Source organism: Anabrus simplex, chromosome 1 (assembly GCF_040414725.1).
Source record: "Anabrus simplex isolate iqAnaSimp1 chromosome 1, ASM4041472v1, whole genome shotgun sequence".
Lineage (NCBI taxonomy): Eukaryota > Metazoa > Arthropoda > Insecta > Orthoptera > Tettigoniidae > Anabrus > Anabrus simplex.
This window is the reverse complement of record NC_090265.1, coordinates 512,270,803-512,283,649: the sequence shown is the minus strand read 5'-3', so window position 1 is coordinate 512,283,649 and position 12,847 is coordinate 512,270,803. Positions and strand designations below refer to the sequence as shown.

The 12,847-nt window shown below is 38.0% G+C and overlaps 1 protein-coding gene across 1 annotated transcript in view; it reads left to right on the top strand.

Annotated features, from left to right (window-relative positions):
* The window catches only part of FASN1 (Fatty acid synthase 1), a 239,642-nt gene that overhangs the window by 166,525 nt on the left and 60,270 nt on the right, over positions 1–12,847 (top strand). Inside the window, exons 16-22 of the mRNA XM_067135405.2 lie at positions 6,312–6,420; positions 6,531–6,788; positions 7,091–7,267; positions 7,781–7,944; positions 8,051–8,233; positions 8,317–8,619; positions 8,963–9,159. Of these exons, the coding sequence (XP_066991506.2) occupies positions 6,312–6,420; positions 6,531–6,788; positions 7,091–7,267; positions 7,781–7,944; positions 8,051–8,233; positions 8,317–8,619; positions 8,963–9,159 (1,391 nt within the window). The remainder of the gene's footprint in view (positions 1–6,311; positions 6,421–6,530; positions 6,789–7,090; positions 7,268–7,780; positions 7,945–8,050; positions 8,234–8,316; positions 8,620–8,962; positions 9,160–12,847) is intronic.

Sequence of the window (12,847 nt, the reverse complement as noted above, 5' to 3'; positions counted from 1 at the left end):
TGATCCGTGTGACAAATTGTTACCCAGAAGTTAGGGAAGAGGAAAACGTGTTCTCGTCTTGTGCCACATCATTTGACTGATGATCAGAAGCAGGCACGTTTAGAGGCTTCACAGGATTTTGTCGAAACAGTGGATGAAACACCAAATTTCTTGAACTGTATTGTCACTGAGGATCAAACCTGGTGTCTCAGGTATGACCCTGAAATGAAACGGCAAAGCATGGAATGGCGTTCTCCGGGATTCCGTCGTCAGAGAAAGGTCAGAGCCGAAAAGTCACGCATCAACACTATCCTCATCACCTCTTTCGATAGTCAAGGCATTATCCACAAGGAATTTCTACCTCAGGGAACGACGTTGAATGCTGCACGGTACATTGAAATTTTGACCAGATTCATGAAAGATCTACGCAGGGTACGACCCCAGTATGCACAACAAGTTTCATGGTTTTTTGTCCATGACAACGCTCGCCCACACATAGCCAATATCATCAAACGATTCATGGCAAAAAAAGAGGGTGGTGCAACTTGAACATCCCCATACTCTACAGATCTCAATCCTGCAGACTTCTTCCTATTCCCATGACTCAAACTCGCTTGGGAAGGAAAGAGATTTGACGATATTCCTGACATCTTTGAACACCATCCCAAAGGAAGCCTTCTTGCAAAGTTTCCAGGACATGTATTGCCAATCTCAGCAGTGCATAGTTATGGGAGGGGACTATTTTGAAGGACAGTCAGGTCGCTGTCGTGCATTGTTCATCAATGTTGATAGTACACGACTATTCACCGAACTTTGTCACAGGTTGTATTTTCGAGCATGACAGTCTATGGAAGCCATGCTGGAGTTAGGGGTACCCTTACACCTGACTCAGTTGATGCGTTCGCTTTATACAGAATAAGAGGTAGCAGTTCGCACACCATATGGCGTCACTGAATGGTTTAAAATTGAAAAAGATGTCAGTCAAGGCTGCATTCACCATTCCTTTTCAATCTGTATGCAGAAATAATTATGCAGAAGTTAAATTTTGAGGAACTCGAAATCGGTGTGAAGATCAGAGGAAGAACTATAAACAGTTTGAGATATGCTGATAATACAACCTTGCTGGCAGAAACAGAAGATGATCTAAAGCTTTTAATTTCCCACCTCAATAAGGAAAGTGAAAAAATGGACCTCTATCTCAATATTAAAAAGACCAAAATTATGACTACGGATGTGCATGCTACAGTTTGTCTTAAGCTAAATGTGGAAGAGAGAGTGTGCGGGACTTAATCTTCTTAGGAGACAAAATCAAAGTGGAGATTGCCGTCCTGATATCAAAAGACTGATTTCGCTTGCTGGACTTATCGCTATGATGACTGTCCCCAATCTGGAAGAGCAGAGATACCAGTTTCACTACCAAGTATAGATTAGTCAATGTGATTATATTCCCACTGTTCATGTATGGCTGTGAGAGCTGGACGCTGAAACAGGCAGACAAAAGGAAGATCGATGCTTTTGAGCTCTGATGTTGGCGAAGAATCTTACGAATATCATGGACTGTAAAAATCACCAATAAGGCAGTTTTAGAGCGCATCAAGCTCCGTATGTCATTGGTTGGTCAGATTATGAAGCTGAGACTAGCTTACTTTGGCCACGTTATGCGATCAGATGCATTGAAAAAACAATCATGCAAGGAATGATCAGTGGTACAAGAAGACAAGGTCACCAGAGGAGGACTCGTTGGTTAGACACCACTAAAACAGACTCAATCCTCACCCTGGAACAATGAGAGGAGGCAGTGTGGAACAGGACAACTTGGAGAGCGCTGATTCATAGAATCGCTGATGGTCGGATTCGACTAAACGGATGACATCACATCAGTTACATTTCGGAATATTCCCATGTAAATTCGTAGCAAGGTGGTCATAATTTCTCTACGTGCGCTTGAAATGTTTTCGTGATGTATATGCGGTTAGGTTAGGTGACTCTGTTTGAAGAAAACTGAAATGTTTGCCACAGAGGCCTCTGGAGTGACACTGTAATTTTTTCAGAATGAAATTAAACATATACTCTCATGTAGCATCGGATTTTGAAAACTAACGAACGAGTAAGCCTTAGTGCAGATATCATCTGCGAAAACGCAAGTTTTGAGCAAACTGATTGTCGTTTCATATCAATTTTAATGTGTATGGGTTTCCCCACCCCCACCCCTGACTTTTATGAAAAATCTGTTGTCAGGACAATCTGTTAGAATGACTAAATTTTTTCGCTGTTATGCATTCTCGCTATATAAAATCTTTCGCTGTAGAAGTCGACTCTTGTCGACTTACTTCCCTACAGCATTCGCTGCGGTAATAGACTTTTGTCGACTTGGTACTTTCCTGCTATAGTTTCCACATGCTTCTTTAATAAAGGCCCATATAATAATACAAACATCTATAGTCATGTATTGACTATGTACTAAGCAGTTTTTTAAAATCAGGAGTTTATAGGATCAAATGTACCACCTGTAAAAAAACCTACATCGGGCAAACCGGGAGAAACTTCATTATCAGATACCACGAGCACACTAACGCAATAAAATACAACAAGTTTTCAGCCATCGGCCAACACATGCAAGATTATAACCATAATTTCACCAATATTGAACAAGACATGGACATCCTCGTATTAGCAAACAAGGGCCCTTTACTGAACATAATGGAAAATTACTACATACACCTAGACCAATACTTTAATGCCAGTCACAATCTCAATGAAATCTCAGAGAAACCCAACATACTCTTCGATCTATTTATCACTTTCCTCAGAAACAATAATGCAGCCAACCTAAACTCAATCCTAAATTTAATCAAAGGTACTTTTCCAAGACAATTACATTTTCTCCCGCACCCTTCAGCCCCACCTTAAGCCCTCTTCCTAAGCCATATTTCATTTCAATACAAGAACTTACTGATTTCCATGATTATAATTTTTACAACACCCCATTTATACTTTATTCTTTGTTAAAAACCTCTTAGTATGTATATTCCTTGTATTATTAACTATTACCATAACATCTCATTTCACTTGTTATTCTTTAAAATAATATTGTCTTAGGATTTCGCCACAAATGATCTTTGCTCCAATACGGCTGATGATGACCCCTAGATGGGTCGAAACTAGTACCGTATAATTTTGTAATTTTGTGAATATATTGTATTGAAAAGGTGGAAACATTTACGTTATTATTATTATTATTACTTATATATTATTCTCAGTTCAATACGGACCAAAAACATGAAATTCATAACCATCAATGAAAACATTGCCTGCAATACTGGACCTGTGTTTATCTTTCACCCGCCCGCCCACCAACATTCCTGCCAGCCGTCTGGTCGATAGCAGGCTTCACCCAGGAGCTATGAGCGCGCGGAACAACATTAGTAATGACAGCGAAGAAATCTTCAATCTTTTAGTGGCCGATTCTGATTCAGACTGTTCAGTAAATTTGGACAATAAAACAAGTGATGATGTGCATAATGATTGTTCGGAAGAAAGAGCCAACGAGGAAGATCTTCATTTTATATCGGATTGGCGAGATATTGGTGATGACATAAGAATTACAAAAATGAAATCGTGACAGGGCTACTGACTTAAGAAATTCTGTCATAACGGGACTTTACGAGAGTATCAGCACAGTCCGCCGGTGAAACGAGTAAGACCTTCTGATTACATACCTCAAGCGCGCCTGACAGAGAGACACTTTCTTGGGGAGCAGCAGGACAAGGGTCACAAACCTAATTGTGTTGTTTGTTCCACATTACCTGCAAAATGTTCAAAGAAAGGAAAGGAATTGTGAAAGAGAAAACAGACGGTATTTTTGTGTAAGAATTGCCCAGGACACCCTGCAATGTGTCCAGTACCATGTTTCGAGATGTATCACAGTAATGTGTGTTTCAAGGTCAAACGTTACTGCTAGTTTGCCAAAGTTGAGTTTAAAATGGTGCAATGGTGTTGAATGTCACTAACCTTTAAAAAAATAAAGTTTCAGTTCATTTGGAAAATATGAAAAAAATTACATTTTCCTGTATATACTGTACCAAATATTTTATTCTATACCACAAATAATATATCTACATACTTACGGCCACACTTACAAATCTTTACTAATTTATATGGAGGTGCACCAATTTTTCTTCAAATTCCTCTATACTGTAAATGCTGGTTCCCATTAGCCAGCTTTTTAGTCTTTTGAAAGGATTTGACATATCTCTTAATTCCATTGAGAATTTGTTAAAGAGTATCATTCCTGTGCAATTATATTTCTGCATTTTCTTCAATCAAGCATGAAGAATGTATATATATCATTCCTTCTTGTATTATGTTGATGAACCTTCTTCCTTAATGGATAACACTGATTAATCAGGTTTTCTTTAATGTCCATTATGCATTGGTAAATATATATTGAGGGAAGAGTCATTATTCCCAGTTCTCTGGCAAATGGCCCTACATGATTGCTTGTCAGAAATTCCCTGTATGCACCCGATTGCTTTCTTTTACCACATAGACATCCTGAGCACCCGTAGAATTTCCTCACGTTATTGTTCCATACTGTAGACGTGAATGAAAGAAAGCATAATAAGTAGATATTATTTGAGTTTTGCTAACACATTTCTTCAGTTTTTGCATTACAAATATCACACAGGACAGTTTCTTACATAGTTGTTGTGTATGAACATTCCAGCTCAGTTTTGAGTCTAAATGGAATCCTAACATTTTCACTGACTTGTTGCTGTCCTCCCTAGTTGTATTGCATAGATGAAAGAAAGTTTCTTCAGTTTTGTTGCAATTTACGACAAGTGCATTCCCCTTTAACTATGCCAATGACTCTTGAAACCTCTTCCTGTTTGGAGTAACTACATTTTCTAATTCTTTATCTGCTGTTAGTAATGTCATCTGCATAGAGTACAGAATTGCCTAATAAGTTCCCAGAAAAGTCATTAATACCTGTATATACAAGGAAAAATAATGGCCGACTGCTGACCCTTGGACTACTCTTGTTACTTGGACTAACTCAGTGTTGATTCGGCTTCTATTTGTGAGGAAAGATTTCATTAATGATGCCTCAAGAGCCTTAACACCATAATATTCAAATTTAGAGATTAGTATCTCATGTGATACTGTATCAAAAGCTTTGCTAAGGTCAATAAATGTGGCACCAGTAATTGTGGGCCTCAAAATTATTTATTATTTCAGAGATTACACATCCTACAGCTGTAGTGGTTGATTTTCCTGCCCTGAAACCAAATTGGGAAGCATTTATTAAGTTGTTGTTCTCAAAATATTTTGAAAGTTGTATTTTCATCTGTCTGGACTATTTCTATACCCTTTCTCATAAACAGGAACTATTAATGTAATCCTCAGACAGTCTGGAAAAACCCCTTCCTTCAACACCCAGTTTATATGTATAGTTAGTGAGAGCACTATTACATCAATTTCTTTTAAAAAGGGAGTTGGAGATACTATATATTTTGTTTTTAGAATTACTCATTTTGGTAACTATCTTTTTTTTAACCCAGTGTAACTTCTTCCCATGTGAACTTCGAACTGTCAGTTAAATTACCTTGTTGGTGCTGCTGGTTATCTAACATATCCATGACTGTAGGCATAGTTTTAGGCTGTGTCTTGTCCGTCTCTATAGACTGATTACCAGGAATGGCAATATTTTGTAATGAGTTCAAGAAAAAATTAAGATATCTGGTTCAATGGGAATGGGTTTTTTTCTCACCTTCCCGTCTAGATCCTTATTTATAACATCCCAGGCAGCTTTACACTTATTTTTAGAGTTTCTGATATAATTTTCATTGGGCCTAACTCTTACTAATTTTATTTCCCTCCTGTATATTTGCTTTATACTGTTGTACATATCCTTATCTTCTGTACTACTGTTCTTAGATTTCTTATAAAGGGTATCATTAGTTTCCTAATGCCTGAAAGATAGGGAGTATACCACTTACTCATGTTTACTTGTCGTATTGTATTTTACTTCTTTTGGGGCAGCTTACATTCAGGGAAGAGCTTATTTTAACTATAAATCTTTCAAATACTTCTGTAACACTGCTGCGGTTTAAAATTTCTTTCTGCCAGTCTTTCCATTAATTATGTTTCCTTTAGTTATGTTACGTACAAAGTAAATCATGTTCGCCATTTTACTTCAAGTTATGTCTCCCGTAGAACCTGAACCACATATTAGCAGTGTTGGACTAAAGCCCGACACTGTACCACAAAGGGCTAATGTACTGAACTTAAGCTGATATAATAACAATCAATGTTACCTGGTGTGTTTGTAGACATTGGTATGGAAGACATTTGCTAAACTGCAAGGACAGTCCTTTGATGATCTTCCAGTTGTCCTAGAGAATGTCCAGTTCCACAGAGCCACTATAATGCCAAAAGAAGGTGAGTAATTGTAAAAAAAGTTTTTACAAACATCACAGATTTAAAAATAAGGTGATATCTAGGTTTCATTGTCTTCACGTAATGTTAATGGACTTGTATTTTGTACACAGGTTCTGTCAGGTTCCTAATAAACATCTTTGATGGAACTGGTAACTTTGAGCTCTGCGAGGGAGGTTCAGTGGCAGTATCTGGACGTATATTGGTACCTGAAGACGTGGATCGTGAGATGTTGGAACTTCCCCCTCCTTCTGTGCCATCTGAGAAAGGACTCTTCTCTCTTGCAGCTGCTGATATTTATAAGGATTTAAGACTGAGGGGTTATGACTATGGAGGAATATTCCGTGGTATTACCGCTTCTGATAGTAGAGGTAGGTGTGGTAGATGGAAACTGAAAAACTTCAGAGTCAGAGCTTATAGCAAGGTTCCTCTCCTTCCTTGTCATTCCTGTTGGCTTGGTTTGAGGGATTGCCTTCCAGATATTTCTTATGTGGGCAGAGTACAAAGTTGTTTATCAGTGCTTAATAAAAAATGATAGATTTTTCATGTACGGAGATGAAATAACTACTCTTCTTAAGATTACAAACTCAAGAAAAATATTGCAGGTATCCTTTTTTCTCCTAGTATCAGCAGAAGTGAGCTCTGTATTTTAGGTGGAAGGTTGTTTTTGCAGGAATCAGTGGCAAGCTACAGTGGCAAGAGAACTGGATCAGTTTCATGGATACAATGCTGCAGTTCTCAATCCTAGGCCTGAACACTCGAGAGCTGTATTTGCCCACTCGTCTGCAGAGGGCAATTATAAACCCAAAAAAGCACAAGCAAATGATGGAGAAGTTGTCAGAAGGAGAAGGTGAGTATTTTTGTCAAATTTTGCATCTTAAAAACAGCAAGATGTTTTCATCTATAAGGTGAACATTTATCAACTCCTGTATACAATTATACATTCTTAAACTACCAGTTTGTTACTTTCCAATACTTTCAAATGTAAAAAGGGTTAATTATATAACAGAACATTAATAGAATGAGTTGATTTAAAAAAATTACAGAATTTAAAGAGCCCCGATTCATGATTTCTTTAAAAAAAAATAATCTTAAATTAGTGTGAGAATAGGTTGTTTACCCTTTTGAGGCTCTTGGAAGAATGAAAATGCTTTTCTTATTCAGGAATGCGGACTCTTGAGATAAACATGGAATTTGTTTGTGGAAGAAATCAATGTAATCAAAATAAAATTCAGATTTCTGCATTTACTTAACCCAACTGATCTGTGCTTTGATGCACTGAAGAACAGTAAGGGCTGAGTTTGTGTCTGGTGCTTTGTTGCATTGGAGAACAATAAGGGCTGAATTTGTGTCTGTATGACAGGTGTTCCAGTCCACATGTACCGAAATATCAATATGCTTAAGGCTGGTGGTGTGGAATTGCGAGGAATGAAGGCAAGTTTAGCTCCCAGACGTCAGCAAGCACAGGCAGCTCCAAAGGTTGAACGTTACAGCTTTGTGCCAAACATGAATTCTGTCAGCATGAAGGTAAAACAAAATTCTACACATTAAATGTTTTAAATATTTTAATTATTTCCCTAGGGATTTCTCTCATAGTTGATGAAGAGATCTAAGTTTTTGCTTTTGTTACTAGGGCAATGCCAGTGATGATCTTAGAGTTCGTAGCCAAGCACTGACAGTCAGTTTGCAGTTGGCTCTGGAAAATGCAGGAAGCATGCTAAAAATGAAGGTAGCTGAAGTAGGAGATGATAGACCTGTGGAATCTCTCCTTGCCCCCATTATTATTGATACTTTGGAATCTGAGCCAATGCTTCATGTAAGTGAATGTGTTCTAAAGGTTTACAGTTGATGAAAATGTCATTCAGTATGATTGATTGTAATTCTATTATTCATTTTCAGGTTGATCTAACAGTAGTGAAAAATGCACACGATACAAGTAGCTTAGACACACTTGGTGTTAAAGTGTCTCAAAAAGATGTGAAGTCTGGACCAGTGGAACAGAACTGTAACCTTATTGTAGGAGTAGACATTCTACCCAAACCTAAAATTGTCCTAGATAACATGATTGCCTCTATCAAGAATGGCGGCTTTGTTTTACTTGAAGAAATGTCTCCAGTGAAGAACGATGTATTAAACAGCACTGGTCTGGAATTGGTGTCTCGGCAATCGGCAGGTCATCACACATTTATACTGCTCCGCAAGGTAATATTTTCAACTGTTTCTGTACTGAAAATATTAGACTGGCCTAACAATGTATTATAAATTGCATTCAGTAGTCATGTTTTGACACCAGCCAGGGTACTTCAATGAAGTAATGCAGGTACCCAAGTGTTCAAGTGGGAGGCATATTTGAATTTCATCGGCCATTCTTGAAATAGTTTCTCCGCTTCCCAGAAATGCTGAGATTATTTCTTTCTAAAGGCCACAATCTGTAATTTGTATTTCCTAAGTGAGATGTGTCAGAAATACTAGATTAATGCTGATATGTTCATGAAGATGTGAAAGGATTGTAAGATTTTTTTTTCTTTTTCTTTTTCTCCCCCAGGTTGGAGATCTGACAGAACCTCAGGTAGTGCGTGTAACAGAAAAGAATTTCACTTGGGTGGAAGATTTGAAGCAAGCCTTGAAACAGAGTGAAGCAGAATCTAAGAAATCTCTTGTAGTGTGCCATGGGGAGCCTTTGTGTGGAATTGTAGGGATGATGAACTGTGTTAAGCAAGAGTCTGGAGGTGGTAACATCAGGTAATTACAGATTCTACTCTACTGCAGTGTAAGAATAAAATTCCTGGCCAGCATATTTTAAGTTTTATAAAGACAGTTATTGAAAACCCTGTCCATACAGAAATGGTTATACATATTGTGCCACCTTGATATGATACTTTATTTACTAGTGTAATTTCCCTACTTTTTTAAAGCAATGTTTAACTTTAAGGAAGTTTGAAAAAAACTTAAAGGGAAAAAAAAATATGCAAATTTAATTTTGAATCTAAAATTCCAATTGCTTTTTCCATATGGTCCTACAGCAATAGCTGGCACACAGATATCATCCTTCAAAAGGAAAGTTTGCCATCCTGTAGCAAAACTCGTGCTGCAGTATGACTGCAGTGGTTTCCTGAGAATGCCATCACTTTAAATTATTCTCTTTCACTCTATCGTCGCCATAAGACCTATCTGTGTCGGTGCGGCATAAAACAACTAGCAAAGAAAAAAAAATTATCTTTAACTTTATAACACATCACTAACCACTATTTACTTAATGTATGTGAAAATAATTAGCCCAGAGACTTACAAGTGTTATAGAACAACTGTGCGCCTTCTGCATGGTTAGATAACATGGTACTAGCTATGCGTGCATAGACCAATATTATGTGCAGCTGGCAGAGCCAGGCGATCTCTTTACTGCAGTGTACCGCTTGCACTTCTCAGGTGCGGTAATCAGACTGATGACCAGCTGTTGAAACAATAGGACTATGGGTAGACAGACACTGTTAAATATAACTTTTTCTTTTTATGGAAATGTACATAACGTTTTATTATGTTCAGCTCAGCTAGACTGTGTGTTAAGTAACGAGTCATCTGTACTTTAAATGATGCAAGTTCTGGAATGTACTGGCTGGACAATGTATGTTTAACATAGTTGCCTTTGTAGTAGGACCTCATTGTAGGCAGTCATTCATTTTTGAAGAAATGAAGTATTTTGAAGTGTCATGACTGAATTAAGCACACCATCAAAAGCAATTGTTCAGTTATTGGTTGTCGGACAACGACAGCAGAGAAAGGGGTGGATACACAGAATAATTGTCGATAAACCCAGTCGCTCAAATACCGGTACTACATTACTTAATGTACAGGTAGCCGCTAAAAGTTACTTTTTGTTTTGGTTGACTGTATGTATGTTGGGTAATCAGCCCGAAGGCTGGTTTGATCCTCTGCAGCTTCGCCAACAGCTGTCATAAATAGCCTAGGCGTCACTGAAGAGGCGTACTAGGGAAACGAGGAGTGAGGTAGTTTCCCGTTGCTTTCCTCACCGAGCCAGCAGTTGCTCTTACATATCAGTCTGCCAAGCCCACTGAAATGTATGCACCAACTGACCCTATGAGCGATATTTTCACACCATTCATAACAGGGACTGGCTGCATAAGGAATGGTATTACTAGCATCACTCATACCTCAGTCACTTTCATATCGTCAAAGCCAAGGATATGGGATGCAATCTATTCATTTGCGCTGTGACCTTGAGGATAGCTTTAATGTTTTTACATCCCTCTAACTATTTTTGATGGTTTTCGACAGTGCCAAGGTGCCGGAATTTTGTCTCTCAGGAGTTCTTTTACGCCAATAAATCTATTAACGCAAGGCTGATGTATTTGAGCACCTTCATATACCACCAAACTGAGCCAGGATCAAATGTGCCAAGTTGGGGTCAGAAGGCCAGCACCTCAACCGTTTGAGCCATTCAAGGATGGCGTCGTATTTTGATATTGCATGATAACTTCCATCGCATCTAATCATGGCACTGCACACCACTGTGTGGATATTTGTGTTATTCAACAAATTTTAGGTTTAAAAACTCCTTAATGTTTTAAAGACTGCACATTTCACAAAAAAGAATGGAAAATACACAGAGAGAAAACTTTCGCGTAACCATGGCGGGAAAATTATCCAAATTTTTATTTTCAAAATCGGTTACAGGGAAAATCTTATCACTGATGCATCCGTTATTTTCTCCATCATCAATATTTATGAACTCCAGCAATCGATCATCTTCGATATAGTTTTCTCGCTATGTGCGCTAGCAGGGGACAAGGAAAGAGAATGTGTTAAGCGAGAAAATATACCATTGAATACACGAATAAAAACTATCCAACAGGGATATTTAAACACTTCATGTGTTTCTTTCCGACATGCGTGCATTTTACGTCATGTATGTACGGATACAGTGAAAGATATTGTATATCTACAGTTTCTAAAGCTGAGGTGAGAGTATTAAGGGACATGTGAAAAGATAGAGAACAAATACAAAAACCTTTTTCACTGGGGCTTATTAAATAACAGTGTATTAATATGTGTAAAACACCAGACAACAAATATAACAAAATTTGCAATGGGGCCTATAAAAGTATCACTGCATTATTGCAGATCACACTCTTTCTAAAACAAATGTCAGCTGAAGCCTTATATTTTGGACCAGTGAATTATTAAACATTGTTTTCTGGTCATTTGGTGGTGGTGGTGGTGGTGGTGATTTTAAGAGGACGTACAATTTCTTGTCACACTCTTCGACCTGAATTATTTGGAAATTAAACTCTCCCATGTGCGAGAGATGATCCTAATACATAGGTAGGCTGTCATGCGACAAATATTCATTGCTCTTCATTGTATCACTCAAGAATAAATTTCTAACTTCTGAATGGAATGCGTCATACAAGCACAAACAGGCTTTCTGGTTTTTCAGCAGTATCAGTGAGAGAAAAACTGAACTTTCCAGAGGCTTCCTGAAGGTGTAATTTACCCTGTAAAGGTCAGGAATTCAAGGCCTTTTCCATTTTTTGCACAACTCTCTCTGCTGTCTCCCGTGGCAAGGGCTCTAATCTGTGTTGGAAATCACGTTCCTTTCACAGTTGACAAAGAACATTTTTAGAGCTAGGAAAAATGTGGTCGTACTAAGCATTAACATAAAAATTTGTGACGTGATAAGTGAGGTTTTTGTATAGATTTAATACGATGTGAATCGGGACTTTGAATTTATGATATGTTAAATGAGAAATAGTCTTAATGAGGAACATGCTAACGAAGTTTCACTGCATTTTTCGCATCTGGTTAAATTTTGGAAAGGCTATTTCCGTGTAAATTTATAGCTGAAAGGGTATAGTTACTCTACTGGCACTTGAAATGTCTTGGGGAGATAGTGCCGACCATAGTCGGGTTTGAAACCGTTAATTTGGGAATTGTAGACCAACGCCGTATTCACTACACCACTGCGGCCGGTACTCAAAAGTTAAAGCAAAAATCGGTCTGATACCTCTGACTGTACTGTATACTGCAAAAGTCCTGCTCAATAGACTGGAAGAACAGTTAGAAAGTACAATTGGAGACTACCAAGCAGGATTTAGGAAGGGAAGAGGATGCATAGAACAGATATTTATACTGAAACAACTGATAGAACATAGGGCCTTAAAGAACAAAAAAACGGTGGTAACCTTTGTAGATTTCACTAAGGCATATGACTCCATCGACAGACAAACTCTTGGAAGAATCCTGAAGAACAGAGGATTAGATGGCACTACACATGAACTCATAATGGAAATTCTATCAGACACAAAGGCAAGGGTGAGATTCAGAGGAGTACTCTCTGAAGAATTTGATATCAACACTGGTGTCAAACAAGGAGATGGATTATCACCAATGTTGTTCAACATAGCTCTGGATG